Raw genomic sequence first — 26,115 nt, forward strand, 5'->3', positions numbered from 1 at the left:
TTAATAGTTGAACTACAAAAAGAAAATTATGTTGCTAATTTAAAACTAGCAAAAAAGGGGTGCCTGGGTGGCTCAGTTGGTTAAGCATCTGTCTTCTGCTCAGGTCATGATCCCGGGGTCCTGGGATCAAGCCCCTCATCGGGCTCCCTGCTCAGTGGGGAGCCTGCTTCTCCCTCTCTCTGTGCTGCTCCCCTTGCTTGTCGCTTTCTCTCTCTCTCTCCTGCTCTCTGTCAAATAAATAAATAAAATCTTTAAAAAATAACCTTAACAAATAAAGTTCTTTATTTTTACTGAAAAAATGGAAAACCCCATCATATATGATAAAAATTAGCAGTTTCAGTTGTCTGATTTTGACCATTCTGAGGAATGGTCTCATATTTTTGATTAACAAGAACGATTATCTAATCAAGGATTTATATGGACATTTAGTTAATCTCAGACATTAACTGTAGAAAAATAGCTTATCAAGAGCCTCTACCTTCTTCCCCCCCTAATCTTTTCACACTTTTAATCATTGTAAACTTTTTATTTGGAAATAATCCCAAACTTTCAGAAAAGTTTAAAGAATAGTACAAAGAACATACATACATTCTTTATCTAGCTTTACCTATTAGCATTTTATTCCATTTGATTTATCATCTGTGCATGCTTTCTCTACTGATCTTTTTACTCTCTACATATATGTCCCTGTTTTCTGAACCCTTTGAAAGTATGTTGCATACATCATGCATCTGTTCATGTTTTTTTAAAGTAATGTAATTTTTACCTTTCTTCAAAGTAAAAATATTTTTTCTTAGATAGCTCTATTATTTACCAAAATGTAGAGGCAACTTGAACTATTATATTTCACCTTGGTTTTGGCCTGTTATCTATTTTAACTACCCATTCATGAGATCCTTTTCATGCCTTGTGTCTGGAGTATACTATTTTTTCAGATTGTCCCTAATAAAATCTGAAGACCTGACACCCAGCACCTGTTGCCACAACATGTAATGTTATAGCTTCTTCATGTGACATATTACAGAATTTTGTAGTGCCAAATTCTTGTGACATAATTTTTATTAAAGAAAACTCATTTTTTAAAAATTTTATTATGTTATGTTAATCACCATATATTACATCATTAATTTTTGATGTAGTGTTCCGTGATTCATTGTGTATAACACCCAGTGCTCCATGCAGAATGTGCCCTCTTTAATACCCATCACCAGGCTAACCCATCCTCCCACCCCCTTCCCCTCTAGAACCCTCAGTTTGTTTCTCAGAGTCCATAGTCTCTCATGGTTCATCTCCCCCTCTGATTTCCCCCCCTTCATTTTTCCCTTCCTAATATCTTCTTTTTTTTTTTTTTTTTTTTTTACATATAATGTATTATTTGTGTCAGAGGTACAGGTCTGTGATTCATCAGTCTTACACAATTCACAGCACTCACCATAGTACATACCTTCCCCAATGTCTGTCACCCAGCCGCCCCATCCCTCCCACCCCCCACCACTCCAGCAACCCTGTTTATTTCCTGAGATTAAGAATTCCTCATATCATTGAGATCAAATGATACATGTCTTTCTCTGATTGACTTATTTCGCTTAGCATAATACCCTCTAGTTCCATCCACATTGTTGCAAATGGCAAGATTTCGGTTTTTTTGATGGCTGAATAATATTCCATTGTATATATATACCATATCCTCTTTATCCATTCATCTGTTGATGGATATCTTGGCCATTTCCATAGTTTGGCTGTTGTGGACATTGCTGCTATAAACATCGGGGTGCACGTACCCTTTTGGATCCCTACATTTGTATCTTTGGAGTAAATACCCAGTAGTGCAATTGCTGGGACATACTATTTTCAACTTTTTGAGGAACCTCCATACTGTTTTCCAGGGTGGCTGCACCAGCTTGCATTCCCACCAAAGTGTAGGAGGGTTCCCCTTTCTCTGCATCCACACCAACATCTGTCATTTCCTGACTTATTAATTTTAGCCATTCTGACTGGTATGAGGTGGTATCTCATTGAGGTTTTTTTTGTGTGTGTTCCACAATTCATTTACTGAGCTGGGGCAAGTGATTTAACAACAGATTGCAGGATAAGGCTGGGAGAGAAGAGTTCTTGCTTCCTTTCCCAGGAGCCAGCTGTGTCATGGATGCTTGTAAATTTTCCAAAATAGCCGTCTGTTGTTGGGCGAGCTGGGTCTGGAGCTAGAGATTGGCATACATACATTCTAGGAGTCTCAGGCATTCTTTGGGCTTGTGGTCAACTCCTGAGGGCAGCTTTGTGTTCTGGATGTTCAGGAAAGTGGCCGGTGGGGAACTTGCTTGAACATTAGTAAAGCTAGGGGAGGGTTTGGCTCAACAAAGAGGCACAACATTACTTTCCTCTTTGGCTTTTCTGTTGGGATGACTAGCATGCTGCTCCATCGGGACGACCAACAGGTGTGCCTGTGCTGTTAGTCAAAAGCCTCCTGCCCAGCACCCACCCTTGTAGTTGATACACATGCATGGTGGCGTGCCGGCCAGCTTCGTTGAGGTTTTGATTTGGATTTCCCTGATGCGAGCGATGTTGAGCACTTTTTCGTGTGTCTGTTGGCCATTTGGATGTCTTCTTTGGAAAAATATCTGTTCATTTCTTCTGCCCATTTCTTGATTGGATTATTGGTTCTTTGGGCGTTGAGTTTGATAAGTTCTTTATAGATTTTGGATACTAGCCTTTTATCTGATATGTCATTTGCAAATATCTTCTCCCATTCTGTCAGTTGTCTTTTGGTTTTGTTGACTGTTTCCTCTGCTGTGCAAAAGCTTTTTATGTTGATGAAGTCCCAGTAGTTCATTTTTGCCCTTGCTTCCCTTGCCTTTGGCGATGTTTCTAGGAAGAAGTTGCTGTGGCTGAGGTCAAAGAGGTTGCTGCCTGTGTTCTCCTCTAGGATTTTGATGGACTCCTGTCTCACACTTAGGTCTTTCATCCATTTTGAGTCTATTTTTGTGTGTGGTGTAAGGAAATGGTCCAGTTTCATTCTTCTGCATGTGGCTGTCCAATTTTCCCAACACCATTTGTTGAAGAGACTGTCTTTTTCCACTGGATATTCTTTTCCCATTGGACATTCCTTCCTGCTTTGTCAAAGATGAGTTGCCCATAGAGTTGAGGGTCCATTTCTGGGCTCTCTATTCTGTTCCATTGACCTATGTGTCTGTTTTTGTGGCAGTACCATACTGTCTTTGATGATTACAGCTTTGTAATAGAGTTTGAAGTCCGGAATTGTGATGCCACCAGCTTTGCTTTTCTTTTTCAGCATTCCTCTGGCTATTCGGGGTCTTTTCTGGTTCCATGCAGATTTTAGGATTATTTGTTCAATTTCTTTGAAAAAAGTGGATGGTATTTTAATAGGGATTGCATTGAATGTGTAGATTGCTCTAGGTAGCATTGACATCTTCACAATATTTGTTCTTCCAATCCATGAGCATGGAACATTTTTCCATTTCTTTGTGTCTTCCTCAATTTCTTTCATGAGTATTTTATAGCTTTCTGAGTACAGATTCTTTGCCTCTTTGGTTAGACTTATTCCTAGGTATCTTATGGTTTTGGGTGCAATTGTAAATGGGATCGACTCCTTAATTTCTCTTTCTTCTGTCTTGTTGGTGTATAGAAATGCCACTGATTTCTGTGCATTGATTTTATATCCTGCCACTTTACTGAATTCCTGTATGAGTGCTAGCAGTTTTGGGGTGGCATCTTTTGGGTTTTCCACATAAAGCATCATATCATCTGCAAAGAGTGAGAGTTTGACTTCTTCTTTGCCGATTCAGATATCTTTTATTTCTTTTCATTGTCTGATTGCTGTGGCTAGGACTTATAGTACTATGTTGAATAGCAGTGGTAATAGTGGGCATCCCTGCCGTGTTCCTGACCTTAGGGGGAAAGCTCTCAGTTTTCCCCATTGAGAATGATATTCACTGTGGATTTTTCATAGATGGCTTTTATGATATTGAGGTATGTACCCTCTATCCCTACACTCTGAAGAGTTTTAATCAAGAAAGTATGCTGTACTTCGTCAAATGCTTTTTCTGTACCTATTGAGAGGATCATATGGTTCTTGTTCTTTCTTTTATTAATGTATTGTATCACATTGATTGATTTGTGGATGTTGAACCAACCTTGCAGCCCAGGGATAAATCCCACTTGGTCGTGGTGAATAATCCTTTTAATGTACTGTTGGATCCAATTGGCTAGTATTTTGGTGAAAATTTTTGCATCCATGTTCATCAAGGATATTGGTCTGTAATTCTCCTTTCTGATGGGGTCTTTGTCTGATTTTGGGGTCAAGGTAGTGCTGGCCTCATAAAATGAGCTTGGAGGTTTTCCTTCCATTTCTATTTTTTGGAACAGTTTCAGAAGAATAGGTATTAATTCTTCTTTAAATGTTTGGTAGAATTCCCCTGGGAAGCCATCTGGCCCTGGGCTTTTGTTTTTTGGGAGATTTTTGATTACTGCTTCAATTTCCTTAGTGGTTATAGGTTTGTTCAGGTTTTCTATTTCTTCCTGGTAACGTTTTGGTAGTTTATACATCTCTAGGAATGCATCCATTTCTTCCAGATTATCTAATTTGCTGCCATATAGTTGCTCATAATATGTTCTTATAATTGTTTGTATTTCTTTGGTGTTGGCTGTGATCTCTCCTCTTTCATTCATAATTTTATTTATTTGGGTCATTTCTCTTTTCTTTTTGATAAGTCTGGCCAGGGGTTTATCAATCTTATTAATTCTTTCAAAGAACCAGCTCCTAGTCTCATTGATCTGTTCTACTGTTTTTTTGGTTTCTATTTCATTGATTTTTGCTCTGATCTTTATTATTTCTCTTCTCCTGCTGGGTTTAGGCTTTATTTGCTGTTCTTTCTTCAGCTCCTTTAGGTGTAGGGTTAGGTTGTGTATTTGAGACCATTCTTGTTTCTTGAGAAAGGCTTTTATTGCTATATACTTTCCTCTTAGGACTGCCTTTGCTGCATCCCCAAGATTTTGAACAGTTGTGTTTTCATTTTCATTGGTTTCCATGAATTTTTTAAATTCTTCTTTAATTTCCTGGTTGACCCATTCATTCTTTAGTAGGATGCTCTTTAGCCTCCATGTATTTGAGTTCTTTCTGACTTTCCTCCTGTGATTGAGTTCTAGTTTCAAAGCACTGTGGTCTGAAAATAGGCAGGGAATGATCCCAATCTTTTGGTACTGGTTGAGACCTGATTTGTGACCTAGGATGTGATCTAGTCTGGAGAATGTTCCATGGGCACTAGAGAAGAATGTGTATTCTGCTGCTTTGGGATGGAATGTTTTGAATATATCTGTGAAGTCCATTTGGTCCAGTGTATCATTTAAAGTCTTTTATTTCCTTGTTGATCTTTTGCTTAGATGATCTGTCCATTTCAGTGAGGCGGTGTTAAAGTCCCCCACTATTATTGTATTGTTGTCGATGTGTTTCTTTGCTTTTGTTATTACTTGGCTTATACAATTGGCTGCTCCCATGTTAGGGGCGTAGATATTTACGATTGTTAGATCTTCTTGTTGGATAGACCCTTTACATATGATATAGTGTCCTTCCTCATCTCTTATTATAGTCTTTGGTTTAAAATCTAATTTGTCTGGTATAAGGATTGCCACCCCAGCTTCCTTTTGATGTCCATTAGCATGGTAAATGGTTTTCCACCCCTTCACTTTCAATCTGGAGGTGTCTTTGGGTCTAAAATGAGTCTCTTGCAGACAGCATATCGATGGGTCCTGTTTTTTAATCCAGTCTGATAGCCTGTGTCTTTTGATTGGGGCATTTAGCCCATTTACATTCAGGGTAACTATTGAAAGGTAGGAGTTTAGTGCCATTGTATTGCCTGAAAGGTGACTGTTACTGTATATTGTCTGTGTTCCTTTTCTGGTCTATGTTACTTTTAGGCTCTCTCTTTGCTTAGAGGACTGCTTTCAATATTTCTTGTAGGGCTGGTTTTGTGTTTGCAAATTCTTTTAGTTTTTGTTTGTCCTGGAAGCTTTTTCTCTCTCCTTCTATTTTCAATGACAGCCTGGCTGGATATAGTATTCTTGGCTGCATATTTTTCTCACTTAGTGCTCTGAATATATCATGCCAGTCCTTTCTGGCTTGCCAAGTCTCTTTGGATAGGTCTGTTGCCAGTCTAATGTTTCTACCATTTTAGGTTACAGACCTCTTGTCCCGAGCTGCTTTCAGGATTTTCTCTTTGTCTCTGAGACTCGTAAGTTTTACTCTTAGATGTCTGGGTGTTGATCTATTTTTATTGATTTTGAGGGGAGTTCTCTGTGCCTCCTGGATTTTGATGCCTGTTTCCTTCCCCAAATTAGGGAAGTTCTCTGCTATAATTTGCTCCAATATACCTTCTGCCCCTCTCTCTCTTTCTTCTTCTTCTGGGATCCCAATTATTCTAATATTGAGGTTTCATCTTATGGTACCACTTATCTCTCGAATTCTGCCCTCGTGATCCAGTAGTTGTTTATCTCTCTTTTTCTCAGCTTCTTTATTCTCCATCGTTTGGTCTTCTATATCATTAATTCTCTCTTCTGCCTCATTTATCCTAGCAGTTAGAGCCTCCATTTTTTATTGCACCTCATTAATAGCCTTTTTGATTTAGACTTGGTTAGATTTTAGTTCTTTTATTTCTCCAGTAACGGTTTCTCTAGTATTTTCCTTGCTTTTTTCAAGCCCAGCTAGTATCTTTATAATCGTCATTCTGAACTCTAGTTCCAACATCTTACTAATGTCTGTATTGATTAGGTCCCTGGCAGTTGGTACTGCCTCTTGTTCTTTTTTTTTGAGGTGAGTTTTTCCGTCTTGTCATTTTGTCCAGAGGAGAATAGATGAATGAGAGAACAAAATGCTAATAGGGTAACAACGACCCCAGAAAAATATACACTAAACAAATCAGAAGAGACCTGAAACTGGGGGAAAAGAAAGGGAAAGAAAGAAAAAAAAAAAAAAAAGAATATGATCAAATATGATCAGGCTGGTGAATAGATCAGTGCCACACACTAGATTTTGGGTGTATTTTGGTCTGTTAGGAGAAACTGCCTCCCAAAATTTTAAAGAAAGAAAAACTTATATATGTACAAAAATAAGGGTAAATACGATGAAGGGATGGAATATGACTGTAAAGATAATTATAAAAGATTTTATAAAAGGAATTGATAAGAAGTTGGTTGAAAAAAGAAAGAAGAGATATTAAAAAAAAAAAGAGGGAGAGAATGTGATCAGGCAGGAGACCAGAACAAAGCCATTCACTAGAGATTTAGGGTATATTTTGGTCTGTTAGAAGAAACTGTATTCTAAAATTTTAAAGAGAGAACAACTTACATATATATATACCAAAAATAAGGTTACCTACAATGAAGGGATAGAATATGACTCTAAAAATGAAAAATAAAAAGATTTTTAAAAAAGGGATTGATAAGATGTTGGTTGCAAAAGGGAAAAAGAAAAATTAAAAAAAAAAAGTTAAAAAAATTAACTTTGAAATACTAAAGAATCACGGGGAAAAAAGCCATGAATGCTATGTGCAGTATTCCCCTAGCACTGGAGTTCTGCCGTTCTCATTGATCGGTAAACTTGGTCTTGGCTGGCTGTTCTCGCTGATCTTCTGGGGGAGGAGCCTGTTGCCATGGTTTCCAATGTCTTTGCTGGAGGCGGAATTGCCCCACCCTTGCCAGTCGGGGCTAAGTAATCTGCTTGGGTTTGCTCTCGGGAGCTTTTGTTCCCTGCAATCTTTCGGTACAGCTTTGGAGGACGAGAGTGAAATGGCGGCCTCCCAATCTCCACCCCGGAGGAGCCGAGAACTCGGGGCACCGCTCCTCAGTGAGCCCCCAGAGAAAAGCAGTCAGTCACTCCCGTCTTCCCAGTCTCCGGCCGCACTCCGTGTTCACCCGGCCTGTGACCGAGCATTTCTATCTCTGGCACCTGACTCGGTGTGGAGTCTCCAAGCCCAGCAGATCCCTGCGGTGCACTCCCGCGCCACTCCTCCCCGGGGGAAGAAGGGGAGTCTCCCCGGATCTGCCCCTTATTGGGTCCCTGCTGGAGGAGCAGTGGTCCGACTGTGCCGCGGATCATGGTTTATGGCAACCCGGAGCTGAGAGCCCATGCCTTGGCTCCCTCTCTGCAGCCGGCTTCCCTGCTTTGATACCTGGAAGGTCTGCCGCACTCAGGCCCCCCCCCCGTCTTTCTGTGACCCCGAGGGTCCTGAGACCACACTGTCCCAGCGAGGGTTCCACCCCCTGCTTAGCCACTGGATCGAGGTCCCTCAGTGGAGCAGACTTCTAAAAGTTCCGATTCTGTGCTCCGGGGCTCTATCACTTGCCAGTAGCGGCTGACGGAGACCCCCTCCCCCGCTGTCTATCCTCCTAAATATCGCCTCGGATTCACTTCTCTGCACATCCTACCTTCCAGAAAGTGGTCGCTTTTCTGTTCAGAGAGTTCCTGCTATTCTTTTCTTCGATCTCCTGTTGAGTTTGTAGGTGTTCAGAATGGTTTGATCCCTATCCAGCTGAATTCCTCGGACCAGACAAAATTTAGGTCTCCTCCTCCTCTGCCGCCATCTTGCTCCTCCTTGACCAAAGAAAACTCATTTTTAAATGTAAATATTTGTGTTTGAATAATCGTACAAATTAGATCTCTATTCAGTAAAATTACATGGTTTTTTACCTTCAAGTTTATGTATTTTCTATTTCAGCTTGATGTGGATTCACAGGGCTGAATTTTCATGTTTGCTTATTTCCTCACAGTAGTTTATAATTCCACAACTCTAAGATGGGATTTCACTGAAGGAGTAACTACAGAAGTCCAGAATGAAGATGCAACTTATAAAAAAGGGAATGAGATTCAAATCAGACAAAAATAATAGGAGAGGGGGTTAAACTATTTTAAATACTGATGAACAAATTGAAATTATTTTCAAGTTGTGAAAATTTTATTACTGTATTTTTACTGATGTAATTTATCAATATCTTTACTGTCTGAGGTTAAAACCAACTTTGAATAGATGAACTCTGAATATTTTTCAAAATGGTCTGAGATATGGAAGAGATATAACTATGGTGAAGTCGTTTCTCTGAAGTTTTCAGTGAATATGGAAGACACAGAGCCAGAATCAAATTAGGCTCAGGGGAAATGATGGTCTTACTACTCAAATTGAGTATTTTGTGGGCATAGGTACCACCTGTATTCCTGGAAGGACCAGAGTTCAGGGAACAAAGTAAAAATGCAGCACAATGTTGCCTTCTTCATGTAGCCACTGATTTTTGACCCAGAATTTTATTAGAAAGCCTCATTGTCCTCTGATAACATGTAATTCCTGTCAGTGTTTTTTTTTTCCTTGTGTGCTTATGAGTATTAAGTAGACTGTGTGCTTGCTTTATGTTAGACCACAGCCAGAAAAACTAGACAGAATTAGTTTCAAGACTGTTTTTCTTTCCGTAGCACCCACACACAGGATGTGTGATCTATAGTAATTCTTATTCATTTGAAATACAGCAATTTGTTCCTGTCAGGAGAGGATAGGTTTGTTGTTTTAAATTGCCAGGTTTTGTTTTTGTTGGCGTGTTCCCCAATACAAATTGAATGGCTGACAAAAATCTATTTGTATGACAGTTCAATCTAGATAAGTGCCCTCTGTTGCCTAACGGTACAATTTGGGGTCTCAGAGATAAAAGCAAACTGAATGCCAGGCTTGTAGCAGAGCTTCTTCATGCAGATAACAGAAGTAATCCATATTCCTGAGCTACACAAATCAGACAAACAAAGAAGAAATATGCATGCACATCATGTCGTTTGAAATGGTGGTCTTTTAGCTTCTACATAATAAAAAAATGGGAATATCTGACTTAGGAGAACAAAAAACTAGCTTGTATGAGGTATGCCTATATTTGAAATTAAAGGGAAATGTGATATTGACTTATAAAGTTGGAGAGAGGTTTGTTGCTTAGCATTTTCCCATAGTATCCAGGTTTCCCCTGCTATCAGAAAGCAGAGTGTTCCTATGAAATCATTCGTAAGCCAAAATGATGTAAAGCAAAGAAACAATGATCATTGTTATATGGAAAGATTTTTTAACATTCTCAGACCCAAGGAATAACCTCTTTTAAGCTTTTCTGATACCTTAGGACACAGCTTGCTAATGGATACACAAAATAAATGGAGATGAATACGGATGCTCACAGCTCCAGTTCAGAGCCCTGATGCTGAGATGCTGTGTGCTGTTCCTGGGGAAGGAGCTGAGTGGGGCCACTTTTACTGGTTAGGGTGGGAGCTGCCTCCCTAACAGCTCACTGAAAAACAAATACTGAATGTTATTCACCTTTTTTTGTAAAAGCAAAAATCCTCTTCAGATTTCTTCCCATTAGCAAAAACAGGTACTGATGTAGGCCTTTAAAGTGGCATAATGTGAATCTTCCAAAAACAGGGTATTCCTGTATTAGCTTTTGTCAAATGTATTTGCTATCTATTTTAACTATTTCTATTTTCCTATTCTGTAATAAGTTATATCTTTAGACAGTGATTGTTTTGGAGCTTTGATATTCTGCAAGAGATAGGTTTGAAGGGGTCTCCTTTACTTTGTAAGATGAGGAACTCAGAATTTGTAACATTTGGCCTACCTCTGCCTTAAAACATGTCAGGCTTACCATACAGGTATCTCTCAAATATAATTCATGTATAAAAAGAGGGTTGAAATATGTGGTAACAACAGTTATAAGGAAAGAACTGGGACTAGTTCATAAGGTAACAGATATCCTGGAAATATCACTAAGAGGCCCAGTTGTAGATATTCTGAAAAATAATCCATAGTGATTGGTGATGTATTAGTTTTGGGAATAATTTTTAGATTTTTATCTGGGGAGACTATGTGCATGGTAAAACCATACATCAAACTAGGGAAAACAGGAGGAGGAGCAGTATAAGAGAAATAAAACGCCCCACTGTGTCTGTGTTAAGTCTGAGATGCCTTCAGGTTTTCTAAGGCACCCAGTAGGAATTAGATTTGTAAGAAAAGTATGCAAAAAACGTGTCTTTGCCAACTTCTAGCTGGTAGTTAGAACAGTGGATAAAAATAAGGTCATTCAGATGAGTGAGAAGAAGTCTAGGATGAAGACCTAGTCAGACTGAGAGAGAAGTTATAATGAAGGAGACTGAGAAGGAGAGACCAGAAGGATGGGAGGAATTCCCAAGGAGGATGGTGCTGTAACTGCTAAGGAGAAAGTGGGCAACAATGTCAGATGCTATCAAGAGGTCAAATGAGAAGAGGACTGAAAGGTGGCCATTGGAGCCAAAGCTGGTACAATTTGAGCAACAAAATTAATGATGTAGTATTAGACTATAAGTACAAAATAAATATCCATTAAGTCCATACTGATATCGACAAATGATTGAATAATGATTGAGTAGACCTCTTTCATACAGAAGAATGCCAAATGACTTATGAAGATACTCCTCCCTGAAAGAGATAGAGCTTAACTCCCTACTTCTTAAACGTGGGCTGCACATAGTAAGTACAGTACAGAAGGGGAAAAGAGTAGCTTTTCAGTGGAGAAACATGACAAACACTACCTCAGCCAGGTACCAAGGTCAACATCAATAGTGATAAGTCATGTTGGTAGTATGTACCTTGGATATGATCTGATGAAAATGGCTCTTTACGTCTTTGATCTTCCTCCGAAAACATTACCACAGTCTAGTCAGGAGAAGAACATCAGACAGATCCCAATTGAGGGACATTCTACAAAACACCTGACCAGTGCTCTTCAAAACTTTCAAAATCATCAAAAATAAGGAAAGTCTGAGAAATTGTCACAGCCAAGAGGAGCCTGAGAACACATGACTAGTAAATGTAACATGGAATCCTGGATGGTATCTGGAACAGAAAAAGAACATTAGGTATTAAGGAAACCTGGAAAAAATATGTACTTTAGTTAATAATAATGTGTAATAATGGACTATTGATTCATTAACTGTGACAAATGTACCATACTAATGTAAGTTGTTAATAATAGGGGAAACTAAGTGTGGGTTCTATGGGGACTCTACTATCTTTGTAACTTTTTTTATAAATCTTTATTCTAAAACTTCAAAAGTTTACTTAGAAAACATGGCCAATGACTTCGTCAACTACTAAGATACTGGTGATCCTAGGGAGTCCTGTGGCATGGCGGAAAGCATCAAGTTTGTTTAAGTTGAGAAGTGGCTGGGGCATGAGTAAGTGAGGTTAATGTTCATGGAATACTTGTTCAAGAAGCTTGGCCAGGAAGGGAAGGATAAAGAGAGATTGGGCATTGGCTAGGCAGTATAGTACTGACTGAAACAACATTTTGACATATATAAATCTAGGTACACTTAGGAATGTTTATGTCCTTAAAGGAAAGACTCAGTAGAAAGTGATAGACTGATTATTTAAAGAAACAACATTTAACTGATGAAGCAAAACCCCTGAGTAGGCAGGATTTTATTCTGTTCAACTGAAGGTAGAGAGTCTTAGAGGAAGAACATGTTGTTTATGAATCAGGTATGAATATTTATATTTATTATACATTATAGTTTGCGGTCACCTGGATGGGGAAGTAATCTTCAGAATGTTTTCATAGAGAATTTGGGCTCAAAGAACTTAGTTTTACTGCCTAACCATCATAGTTTTATTGGCTATATTCATAAGGCATTAAAAGGCATCTCTGAATTATGAGAACTGTAACCTCACTATAACACAGCATATACTGTAATAAAGAATCTGTCACAACACAGGTTCAAAAGCAAGTATTAGGGGAAAAATATTGTAAAAATTGTTTGCTCATCAGATGGCTGGTTCCAGTCTAAAATTGTAGAGTAACTGTATAGGGAGTCACCAGATCCCATGGCCAAGAAGGCAGTTCTTACACACCTTAATAACCAGTGCAGCTTCTCTCCTGCCATGTGGGTAGATTATTGGTGCTTTATGGCGGAGCCTTTGAAGATTAATCTTGAAACATATCTAAGTTACACCCATAAATGTGGTCGCGACTCATCCTTAGATCAGACGTTTTATTCTGTGATTTAAAACATTCTGCCTTAAGCATTCATCACCCTTGAACTTGCAAATTTATTACTGTCAAGATTCCAGATGTTGACAACAATGTATAAGTTGTTTTTTGTTTGTTTATTTTGGAAGCAGGTGACAAGAAACAAAACCTACAGACTAATCAATTCATAGCTGATGATAAATTCCTAGAACCAAGTGAATAGTGCAGCCAAACCTGCCTTGGGGAAGGAGCAGTAGGACGGCCCCAGTCTGCCATGGTGGTTTGGTAAAATGAAAGGTGGTGTGGTAAAGTAAATAGAGCACTGACATTGGGAAACAGATTGCATCCTTCTTCTGCCTAGTCTTTCCCAAGTGTGTGGCCTTGGGGAGATCACTCACCTGGCTTAGAACTCTTCATCTCTAAATATGGAAGTCTGGTCTAGATGATGCCTCACGTCAATTCTGTTCTTTTTGAGATATCTTAGTGTCAGTTACAGAATCATTGAGATCATTTGCTCTTGGATATCTAGATCACGTGAAATTATGGCTATGGACAGGTTTTCAATGAATGATTGCTTTTCCTTTCTAATGCTAAGCAGATTACGTAGGGATACCCACATACAACAATTAATTATGTAATTTGTATACTGTATTTCAGTAGTTCTTTTAAAAATACAAATGAAGCATCTGCTATATAGCATTCATCTCTCAGAGTATCATTTTTCCAGTGGAAGTGCATAGGGTATGTATATGTTTTTATTATCAAAACAATAAATAAACATTTTGACATTTTGATTATTTCAAATATAGTCTATGGAGTTATTTTATTTTATATTCAGAAAGATTTTAAAGAACTAAATTTCCTCGACTGAAAACTTACACTATTCCAGATGTTGACAACAACATCTGGGCATTCTATCATGAGCTGATTTTCTGAATGAAGTAACTTAATTATTGATTGACAAGCTAACATGATTTAAGACACAGCCACACTGTGTTCAATAGCAATGTGAAAGTCGTAAACTACAAGCATATGTAAGCAAGTGAGGCCATGATACTAACTCACACGGCATTTTGAAACACCAATGCTAAACTTAAATTTTAGGCTTAAATTTAGAATTGCTGGAGGAGGAAATGAAGAAGTACAGTACATGATTTCTGAGCTCTCTGTTTTGCAAATCATTAAATGATGTAGCAGCAATGTGGTCAGAGTTCCTAGTATAAATAAAGGTCTATTCTAGCATTGTGAAGTACAAATAGACTTATTATTCCATATGGATTGCATATGGGTTTGTGTGAGCCTGTATGTGTATGTATATATATATAACCTCATTATATGCATATAAATAGTCACAGGTGATATTATAGATAAATTTTTTAAAAAATAAAAATGTGGTATAATCTAGCTCATTGTGTAAGCCAAAACATAAATATCCACTTCAAACATGTAAAATGTTTTTGCAAGTATAAGCAAAAGTAATAAATGAAAGTGATTATGGTAGAAAGACATTTTTTAAAAAAAAAAAATTTAAATATCTTTTCCTGGTATTACATACTAAGAACAATGGATTCTTTCAGTGTTCTCATGTTAACCTGTTTTTCCAACTGTTGGTAGCCTAGTAGCAGGGCATGCTAGTATTTTCTTTCTGGTGGCTTGCATATGGTCCATTGGCCATGAGTTTATGATAGATAGAAAGTGTGCTTTCCCTTTATGAATGCTACAATATTGGTGACATGTGGCATGTGCACTTTCCAGTGAATGAGCTTAACCTTTAACTCTAAACAGTCCCTTGAGCAGGAGCAAGCCATGTTTAGTGGAATGATTACTTAGAAGAAACAGATTGGAACCTACTTTCTCTGATAACATTAAAGAAATGCAGTAAAGTTTTTCCCACTGAAAGTCATCCAAAAATGGTTACATCACAAAATAGGAAATTGGGCAAAACAATGTAGTAGACTTACTGAGTTAAATACTATGAAGTTTTTAAGGTTGCTTTTGGTATATATTGACACATCACTTTCTAGGGAAGATACACAAATTTATACTCTCAGGCATATATGTGTACAGGTTTTATTGCATCCTTCCCAATATTACCAACTAATATTTAGTTGAATGTCTTTTGCAAGGTTATCACATCCAAGGTATTATGATAGGTTTCCATTTGTTTATAATATTTAAATTCACGCAACAGCCCTGAGAAATAAATATTGTTGCTAATTTAGATATTGAAGAAAGTGATAGAAAACTTAATTTGACCAAGATCACATACTGAAATGTTACCTCTGTTCTCTTTGCTCAGTGCCCTGTGCTTTTTCATCCTAACTACTTTCCAAGGATCTAACATTTACCTAACAGTATACTTTCCCTTTACCTAAATCATGTAGCATGGTATGTTTTAATCTTAAATTGTTTTTTATGCTAGAAATTAATGCAGCACAGAGAACACTGTGATGAACAAAATTTCATAACTTCCTTTTTATTTCTTTTTCTCCAAAATGTAAGTTTCCTCTCCTGGATTGATGAGCTTTTTAAAGTCCTGGGTCAGGGGTGGAGTGTGTATGAAAAGCTGAAATTGGTCATAGAGAAATAGAAGTGAGGTTAAAAATGGAATGCTTTGTGCCAAAGATAGATGCATTTTAGAAAATGCCATCTGGGCATTACAGAAGTATGATATTATTTAATTTGAACCAGCTAGAATTCAGTAAGGAATGAATGCCAGCGATTATATGACTAGCTAATAAATATAATTTCATGGTATTCTGTAAGATATCCCTAAGTGTTAATTGTAACAGGAGCAGTTAAATTCTTTAGACCAGTTAAATTCTTTGGCTATGAAAGCATAACAGTTTCTAATCACCTGGTAACTTTGGGCATTATTAAATATATGGAGATTGAAAGACATGGTAGAAGCAATGGAAAAGTCTGGCCAGACTGGGTAATTTGTTTTAGACCTATGGAGAAATCTATTAACCATTTCTTCTATAGACCAATTTGATTATGGAGTAAGACAAGCTGTTCTTTCATTACTTACCAAAACCATACTGCACTTTGTATCAATTATTTGGCTGTCTGCAGCACATAGATTAGAATAAAGGGCTTTCTTAGTGTTTGTGAATGTTGTGGATTGCTGATTAGTAATTAAAGTACTGAATGAAGAAAATTAGGCCAAAATTGAATGGGAATGAGAAAGTCTTAATTCCGTGATACAGATGTTAGAAACAGATTGTCTTGAGCAACCCATTCAACATAGTGACATTCTACATAGCCATGGAGTGTTTGCCTCCCATGTAAAGCTCAAGTCAAATGCCTTAGAGATGGTTTCCTCTCCCCTGCCTTGTGATGTAGCTGTATGGGTATTAATTTAGTGAAATATCCTGTCTGCCAGGTGTGGGAACTAGCTGATTTTATTGTAATACCAGATCATTACTTAATTCATATGCAACAGAGTGCAGCACATGGAAAGCATTATAAATCTATTTACAATGTGGCTGGTCTGATGATAACATTGTATTAAATTCCCAGGTGAGGCAATTTAAGCAATTGCTTTGCCATATGCACGCTGTGGAAATTAAATTCTCATATATGCTTTAGTAATAAACCAACTGCATTGTTATGCTTATGTGAGTGGTGGGTTGTAGAATCCTCATTCTGGCTATGTGTACCCTGTTTCACATGTAGAATCATATAGAAGGCTGCACCACAGATCACAGTTCTTAATTAGTTTCAGCTAAGTTAATTCATCTTGTTTGTAGTCTAGCAGTGCCTATCCAGAAACATACTCAGTTCAGTTGGGAAATATTAAGGCTTGGGTCAAGTAGACAGATTGTTTCAAACCAAATTTCCAGACAGAACTGGCCAAGTGTATCTGATTGAACTTGGCTTTAAGAAAATCAGCCAATCGGGGGTGCCTGGGTGGCTCAGATCGTTAAGCATCTGCCTTCGGCTCAGGTCATGATCCCGGGGTCCTGGAATCGAGTCCCGCATCGGGCTCTCTGCTCCTTGGGAGCCTGCTTCTCCCTCTGCCTCTCTCTCTCTGTCTCTCATGAATAAATAAATAAAATCTTTAAAAAAAAAAAAAAAAGAAAAAAAAGAAAATCAGCCAATCGGTGTTGAAAATCAGCCAATCAGTATCAGTATATCAAGTGAAAACTGCTTGGAATCTGAAATCCTCACTTTCATAATGAAGGACTCACTTTTGTCATCAGTTTAAAATAGGTATCGAAACTTTGTGTGTCTAACTCTTTAGGGATAGCAGTCAATTGTTAATTTGCCATATTCTTTCCGTAATTCATATATGGTCTGTAGATTTTTCTGCCCAACTGTGTCTAGTCCACCTAAGTTTAGTATAAGTTAGAAGGAATAAGCCTTACACAAACACACAACTAAAAGTGAGAAATGCTCTTGTATTTAACTGTGTGTGTGTGTGGCAAATATTGTCAGTCGAAGCTTTCCACCCGTATAGTACAGACCTGAAATTGCAATAGATTACACACTGCATAGACTTTCTGTCTTCTCCAGAAGCCACATATAAAGCACCAGTAGACAGTGGTAACTGACAACTAAGACTAAAAATGTTGACAATTTCTTGATTTGCCTGGTTAGCTTATGTATAGAAGTCATTAACTATTTATAAAATGCATTATGAATTGGGTTCCTTCAAACTGTAGCTGAGTGTGTGACATTTCCAGCTCAAATTCCCATGCTTGCATTTGGCTAAAGTACAAATTTTATACAGTTGATGATAAAGTAAAAATATTTTAGTTTATCAAGATACAGTTGATGTTTCAGCTTCATTAACTTTGAGTCATCTGAATTAAAATATACATAGTACTTAGTAATAGAGAGTGAGGTTATTAAAAATAACACAAAAGGTAAAATTATTTATTGATGTTTTGGAGGGAAATTATCAATAAAATAAGCAGTTTGTCATTCACAGGAATTTGCCTTTTTTGGAATTCAGTCAGTTTAGTGATGATCCTGCAGGCTAAATTATAGCTGATTACAATCAGCTTACTTAAAATTTCAGACCACAAAATAATTAGGAGAAAATACCAGTGTCAGACATTTAAATATAACTCTTAATAAAACAAAGTCTTAATTTTTTTTAAAAAATTGTAAAATGATATCCAGTGTAAAGAGCTCGATTTTCTGCATCAGTTGCATCATTTTCAAGAAGAACGATTTCTGATATTTGAAATGAGCTTTTTAAAAATTCTTTTAAGAGAAGTTAGCTTAATCAGAGAATATTTTATAAACTCAGCATATCATTTGCTTAATTACATCCAGAAAACCATCCAAATGACCAGTTTTTACCATCCCAATAGTAAAGACTGACGTATATAGGGACCACCTTTCAACTGTGGATAAATCCTTAGTTCTCCTCTGTTGCTGAACATGTACACTCTTAAACAGCATACACTCTGTACACTGGTTTTCAAAAGCAATGGATTCTCACCAAAACAAGAGTAGATATTTAGGGATACATGTTTGTAATTTTCTTCTTCTTTTGAAGTTTAGTAAATCAAAATAAGAATATAATGTAATTGAACAATCTATGCCAATTTGTTGGTATTTTGGTGAAAGGGGGGAAAACAAAAACAATCTCCATATGATACTCTTGCATATTGTGGAATGTTTTAGTCCCCCATAGTGATGAAATGAATAATTAAAAAGGCAGCTCTGATACCACAGCCTGTTTAAAGGTTCTCATTTCCTTTAATGCTGTAAAATACTTTTGCTTAGCTAGTTTGAAACTACTGTAGTGGGGATCTCCAAATGGGCAAAAGAAAGGTTTGGCTTGATCTAAATATTGTTGTAAGGCCATGAGGTATACTGACCTTGCAGTTAAGCATTTTTCAATACAATTCTGTATGAAGTCTATAGAAATAATTAACAGTAGCTTCAGTAAATACAATAAGAGAAGCAGGCTTAATATATGCAGTTTGTGGTGGTAAGAAGTCTGGCATGTTCACAAGTGAATGAGTTGGTTCACTCCTGAATTGTTAAGACATCTGATATAGATGTCATTACTAACCTCAGGCTAATGACTTAACTTTGCTACTTTGTCCTCTGCAACATTGTTGGTTTTATTTATCTATTTACAGACTTAGTGCATTTGCTAAGGTACAAGAGATACACTTGCATCAGAGAAGGGGGCTTGGGGTAGAGACTCAGGGCAGAGAAGGGATGCCATCATCTCCTTTCTACGAAACATTTTGCAGTTTTTGCATCTTTTTCCTGAGTGCATTCAAAGGGTAATAAAATGGGGAGGAAATTTTGTGTGGTAGAATGAGTACAGGTTCTAGTTTCAGTTTAATCAAAGTGATCTTTAGAATTCCATGAGAATGATTTGTTTTTTGAAAAAAAAATAAAGGGATGTCTAGATTTGTTTATTTTTATTTACACTCCAGTCAGCCTTTTTCAACTAGGTTCTGCAGGAGAGTTAAGCCCTAGTGCCATTAGACTTCTAGTCTATGTAATGTACTAAACTCTCTCTTATGTACCATCCTTGATAGATTGAGAAAATAGTCACTAAAATAGTTTTCCATTTTGTGGTTCAGATAAAGAACCCCAATTGAGAAAGGCTGCAACTTTAAAATGATTCAAAATCTACTGGGTTTTCTTGTTAGAAGTCCTTTTAAATTCTAGTATGATTTCACATTTAAGATATTATGACCTCCATGTTGCAAAGCAGTGTAACTTACTAGTATATAAAAATCTAATTAAAAATCTTGTTGACTTCTCCTCAAGAATTATGAATAGTCCTTTTTAAACTACAATAATTTTTCAGTTCATAGTTGAACAAGTACGACATGTTGAAGCCTAAACTGTAGCCTGCAAGTGAGACAAGATTACTATTTCCCAGCTGCCATTTTTAAATTGACTCTTTTTGCTTAGTTCAGAAGCAGAAAAAGGCAGCAAAGTAACCTGTAAATCTGCATTTGGATCTGAGAGGGTGATGCTGAAGGAGGATCTGAGGATGGCACTCTAGCTTCACAACTAACTTTCAGAGCCTTTTAGCTTTTCCAGATGTGTATACATTTAGATAATTCATGAATTGCTTATAGACACATATCCCTCTGACTTTACAGGTCAAGGTCGATTTCTTATAAAACAAAATTTCACTGAGTGAAATGTTGACTCATAGCCCACTTGTCTTTATTTACTGGGATTGAGAATGGTTGACTCAGCCCACTTGCCTTTATTTACTGGGATTGGGAAATTTAATTTGTTTTCACACACACACACACACACACACACACATTACTTTTCCTTAGGCTATTATTTGAGGAGGGCTTGGGGACATTTAAGTTATTGTTTGGAAACGGGGTGGACTTTTAAATTCGATCTCTTTCTGGCTAGTAACATCACAACAATGCAGGAGACAGAGATGAACTATTTTCCAGGCATTCCAGTGCACAGTTGGAGTCATAATATTATCCTAGAATTAGCAATTTTAAAAGACCTATATTCTAAAGTTCATTTCCTGCCACAATTTTAAAGACCCCCGTATACACTTGTCTTAATTACAATCTGGTGATTTTTGCCAGTAGACAGTTTATATAGCTTTATTTCCTCTAGTGTAGTGGTCTTATTTGAATGACTATGTATGGAATAACATACCAGTTCTGATCCACTTGTGAATATTAATGGAATACTGACACAATGCAGAGTTTTCTTTCATTACTGACATTTGAAAAACTTCTGATTTACATTAAACTTCTCAAGTTCAAGAACTTTACACAACTTTGCTTTGCAGATCTTAGCAAATAGGTTTCCATTAGGGGGCTCTCGAGGTTTGAGATGATCAGCCTTGATACCAATAATGCTCCGAAGCCTTTACTTTCTAGCGTTCATCTCACTCTCTCCCTTTTTGTTTTGTTTTATAGAAAAGGTCACGGATCGCCTACAGTGACGAAGTACGGAATGAGCTCCTAGGGGATGATGGGAATTCCTCGGAGAACCAGGTAGAATGCTAATCAGGAAGGCCCGGTGGGTGGCTGGAGGGTGAAGGAGGTCACTGGCACACTGGGCTCTCAAGCTGCTCCTTAACAGTATCAGCAGCAACTCATGTGGAAGCGATACTGTTTAATGCAAAGCTGGAGTCTTAATCAACTTCAAAATGTTTCTTGGAGATCTTACATTTAACCCTTTACCTTGAGATCACTGTCTGCTATCTTTTAAAAAATCTTTTCTTCTCTTTTCTTTATTATTTAGTACTTAAGGAATAACTTGAAACACACCGTTTGCAGACAAAGCCAAGGTCTTCACCTCAAACACATGTAAAAGGAATAAAAAAGCACATAACGCAGCCTTGATAATAGTGCAGTATGATTAAATCAACACTTGCAGCAAAACAAATGAGAGTAAGCTTTCAAAATTCAACAGGGCAGCTCAGTCTCCCATTGTGGAGCCTCTTAAAATACATTCGCCAAAATGCAAATTGTGAGCGCCAGTGTGGAACTTAGATACTCATATAGAGGTCCTGCTTCTGTCAAATAATAATAATAATAATAGGAAAATTCTTTCTACAGTTTAAGATCTGCATAGGCAAAAAATAAGATACAGTTTCTTCTTAAAAGGGCCTTACAACTTGGCTGTCAGTTCTCATTGGATCACACAGCAGTGCCATGAGTCTAATTAATGTCCCACTTCTTCCTTTGAATTAATACTGGAGACTTCATTAATTCTTGTAGATAATGTATATGACTTAAAAAAATGTTTTAAGAACCTCAGTGTAGAGATGACTTTTAAAATGTCTCAAATAACCCTAGTGACTTACTCTCTTTGACACTTTTAGAGAAAATAAATGATGGGAACTTCAGAAGCAAGACCTGAATGTGTTTATTAATATTCCTTTGGCAAGTATTGTAAATGTCTCTACTCTGCCTAAATAAAAATGAACATAAATCATTCATTGAGTAAACCACAATTTTAATAAGATAGTAAAACATAATATATTGATACACATTATAAAACTTGTATAATTATATTTACCATTTCAAACAGATTATATTACAGGTCTACATATGCTGAAACTATATTACTATCTACTCTAATGTTAATATTGTAAATGGGATGTTGCTTATGTGATTAAGGCCCCCATCCATCCACCCAAAAAAAGGAGGGGGGAGAAGAATCACTGAGCTGATTATATTTGTTTTTGGAAAGATCTCACCTCATCCACTATTTGGATGTTATCAGCTTGAGTTTAGACATGTAAACACGTTAAGATTTGACTTGGGATTTCAGCTTCCCTGATTGAAATGTGAGAACGGCTAAAAGAAAAAAAATAAGGAGCACATCAAACATAAAAGGGTGGTGGGATAAAGGGTTTTACTCATAATAGATTAAATAACTTGAGGATGAGAGAAAAAATATTTTCTTCCTATTTTAAGTGAGATTTGGATTGTTCATATCTCGAATGAATCATAATTTTATTTCATATCTTTACTGCAAAAAAAAAAAAAAAGCATTTTCTTTTTTGCAAAAAGTGAATGCATAGTTCCCATGTCAGTTCTCTAGAAAGCTATAGATCTTTCCTTCATTTGAAACTACTGCTTAATATAGAGGAAATAGAAAGGAAGGGGTGTTCCTGTCTAAGTCAGACTCCTTTATTCCAATAGATGTTGTAGTACTCTGACAGGGATTCCTTTTTTTTTTTTTTTTTTTAAACATGTTCACTTCTCTTAATGGACATTTTATATGCCTAAAACATTTGCCTCACGTACATATAAGTATGATTTTTTTTATGCCTAAAGAAAAATATTCCGCAAAAATAGAGTTCATATTTTCTGAATTTTTCAAATTATATTCCTGTCACTTTAAAGTGATTACGCAGAGATTTCCTCTGGACTTGTATAAATCAAACTTACAAATTCTGAATGTGCTTGGAGAACCTGAAGTTAAGTTGTAAGGAGCTGTCACTTCAATAAATAGAATATGATAAATTATAGTCATGAGACTGTGTAACTGTTAGATTATTAGTTATGTGAACTTTTCAGTCCAAAATTCAAATTAGGTTTGAAAGTTCAAAAAGACTACACTTAACTTCCTGGATATTTTGTTGCTAACTATAACAAAATTTCTATTCCATAATGAAATGATTAAATTTTGTTGTGGGGCTTTTTATCATAATATAGGAATTTAAATCCTTCAAACTAAAACACATCCCTTAGTCAGGAATGGTCACTTGAGAATAACTCTTTATTCTGCATCAGTATTCATTCAGACTGTGGAATCAAAACAGAAGCCCTTTCTTTAAAGGAAGAAAAGATTTTAAGTTGGCTCTTTATATTAATTTTTATAGCTCAGGGGCTGAGAAGAGCGTTCTTTTTTTTCTGGGTAGGATTATCTATAATTTATATAAGAAAATATTTCCTGCCCACAACTAAGATTATCTTCAAGTTAATTGTTGATAAATTGACTTTCAGAACTTTGTAGCCATGTAATATTTAAGATAAACTTTTAATATACAGAAAAAACTTGGAGGTAAATAAAATGAGACAAAAATATACGTTTCACTGAAATTGGGATGTATCTCAATTTTTAAAAATTATAGATCAGAAAAAGGAAAATAATAAAGAATTATAGCAATGGTTGCAAATAGGTAAAATTAACTACTGACTAGTTATTTTCAATACAACATACACATCCTCCCTATAGTGGCTTCTTTGTACAGATTTAGGCAAATGTGAATGCCATAGCTATTATTTCTCATTCTGGCCATTTATAATGCATTTTTTTAGGCATCTAAAACCTGTTAGACACATAATCTGTCAATTAACTAGAAAGTATATTAATTTACTTTTATATAAACATTTCTGACATGATTAGAAATGTCAAGATTTCAGCAATTAAGAATTTTTCAAGTGCATCATTAATGTCCCTCATACAGTACACAATTTCATTTAATTTCCAGTTAATTGCTTTGTATAAATTCATTTCTGATTCATATCCATTTCATGCAATCAAATATGGCTCATCCCTCATTTACAAAAAGGGACAAAATTACCTACTTTGCACATTCGAGTATTGTTGGGTCATCAGCTTTCCAAGGACTATTGTCTTAGGCATTATCATTCTATTATTTTAAAATACCATGTTTTCCATTCCATATGGCAAGATTTTAATTCTTTGAGAGAGTTGAGTTTTTGAAATGTAGTAGTGCTGTATTTAGAGTGGAAACTTTAGTAATTGTTACCTTTAGTTTCATGAAAACCATTCTCAGGAAAGGAAAAAAAAAAATCTTACAGAAGTAAATCCCCTAATCCCCTTCATAGTGGAGTATGATGATGGGGCACATAAAATGTTCCAGACTCTACTTTTGAGCCCTAATGGTCTCTCAATTTCCGCATGCAAAATTATATTGATTGGTGAATAAATGTGAGTAAACGAAATTTTAGTAAATCCTAAATAGAAGGTTCAAATACATGTCTAAGGAGTAGGATATTCCTAAACATGCCGAAATTTTTGTGGTAAAGCAGTATTTAGCAGATAGGATTGCTTAATTTTTTAACGCGAGGTTCTCTTAAGTCCCGATTTGGGCTTGCTGTGCATAAAGTGTGTCAAACTTCAGCTACAGACCAGGGGGTGAAGTCGGTCAATTTAATTCCCCAAGATCTAAAGAAGGTCGGTATCATTTCATATAGCCCTGGCAGAGCAGATCATTACCAGGCACAAATCTGTTCGTTACGTGCTGAGGGTTTATAGCGAAATAAATAGACTGTCATCGTAAGTTCAGAAAATTGTGTGTTCGACCCACGATAATGTGTAAAGGGCGTTTAATAGAGTTCAGCATTTATTCGTTATCTGTATGCGGACAGAGACGGCAGTGGCGTTATCAGCTTAAAAAAAAAATCGGTAGTTCTGGGGGTCACGTGACGCACCTCACACACACACACACACACACACACACAGGCGCGCGCATGAACCCTCACATGCGCTGCAGTGCAGTTTTGATTTTAGCCACAGCAGAAGGCTTAGCCACAAGAGATTCCACTGGTTCAAACCAGCGTAAACCAGATTTTTTCAGCCCACAAAGGAACAGATTACCGCTTGTATCAAATTCTGCATTGGGGGGAAAAAAAAATCTTTGTTTCAAAAAAGATGTTGATTATCATAACTCAACATGGTGGCATGGCACATTTTCAAGTCGCCAATGATGGAGCTAGTAACTCAATAAAATACGAAATCACTACTTTCAGTCTAGTCTAAGCATTGTTAATTTTCAAAAATAGACCATCTTTTGTTTACTTGAATGAAAACTCCCAGACTAAAAAAAAAAAAAAAAAAAGATAAAGATTAAAACCCCTCCCATTACCTAGCTTAGCTACAAATCCGGTGTAGAGCTTGAATGCAGCCATGCAGCACAAACAAGATAGAACGTTTTTTGTTTGGAACCTATTGAAAAAACAAATGGGTAGCATTTTTAAACACTCATTGATTATGGCAGGGTGGCATGCCCCAAATGGTCTCAATTGCAGAGGAGTAGTTTTAAACTTTGGCCCTTTAAGTATCATAGTCAACTGAAGAATGGTGCCCCCAGAAAGAAAAAATAGCTGTGCGATCAATTCCCAGATCGTCTCTTCCTGAGAATTAATGTTTGCCTTTTTCTCCCATGATGTTCAGATAGCAAAGAGAAAGATCCCTATATATGATAAGCCAGGTATTTTAGTTTAAAATTTTCCTTCTTCTTGAGAAGAATGGTAACCTTTCACATGAAACAGGATGCTTGACTCATAGGCACTGGATGGTTGTTGAGAGAATATTAATTAAAAATAATTACAACTTCTTGTATATTTTGAAAAGACTATATTAAAACTTTCATTTTCACTAAGTGCATTGTGAGACATTATGGAATAGATTCTGTACCCTTTCTATAAAAGATTCATAACAATTTTGAAATCTCATTCTTTGGACTTGAAATACTTTTCATATAACAAATAAAATGACAGAATAAGCTGGAATACATACTGCCTTCCTTGTGGAGACAAAAACAGCATTAAGCATTGAGAAAGCCGGGCTATAGTAAACATGATACTTTTAGAGAGTGAGCAGTTCGTGGCACGTTTTCTCCCA

At 36.7% G+C, this 26,115-nt stretch overlaps 1 protein-coding gene and 1 pseudogene across 14 annotated transcripts in view; one reads left to right on the top strand and one right to left on the bottom strand.

The window, feature by feature from the left end:
* VTI1A (vesicle transport through interaction with t-SNAREs 1A) overlaps positions 1 to 26,115 on the top strand; it is a 358,252-nt gene that overhangs the window by 65,378 nt on the left and 266,759 nt on the right. For all 14 annotated transcript variants that reach the window (XR_010412580.1, XM_064595276.1, XM_064595278.1 and 11 more), the window contains exon 4: positions 20,925 to 21,002. Coding sequence is in view for 13 of the 14 variants with exons in the window: in XM_064595276.1 (XP_064451346.1) it covers positions 20,925 to 21,002 (78 nt within the window). In the remaining variant the exon portion in view is untranslated. The remainder of the gene's footprint in view (positions 1 to 20,924; positions 21,003 to 26,115) is intronic.
* On the bottom strand, positions 2,046 to 2,420 carry LOC123842716 (TSSK6-activating co-chaperone protein-like; annotated as a pseudogene).

Source organism: Mirounga angustirostris, unplaced genomic scaffold (genome assembly GCF_029215605.1).
Source record: "Mirounga angustirostris isolate CCGP_5_RB_7025 unplaced genomic scaffold, mMirAng1.0.hap1 SCAF_6, whole genome shotgun sequence".
NCBI lineage: Eukaryota > Metazoa > Chordata > Mammalia > Carnivora > Phocidae > Mirounga > Mirounga angustirostris.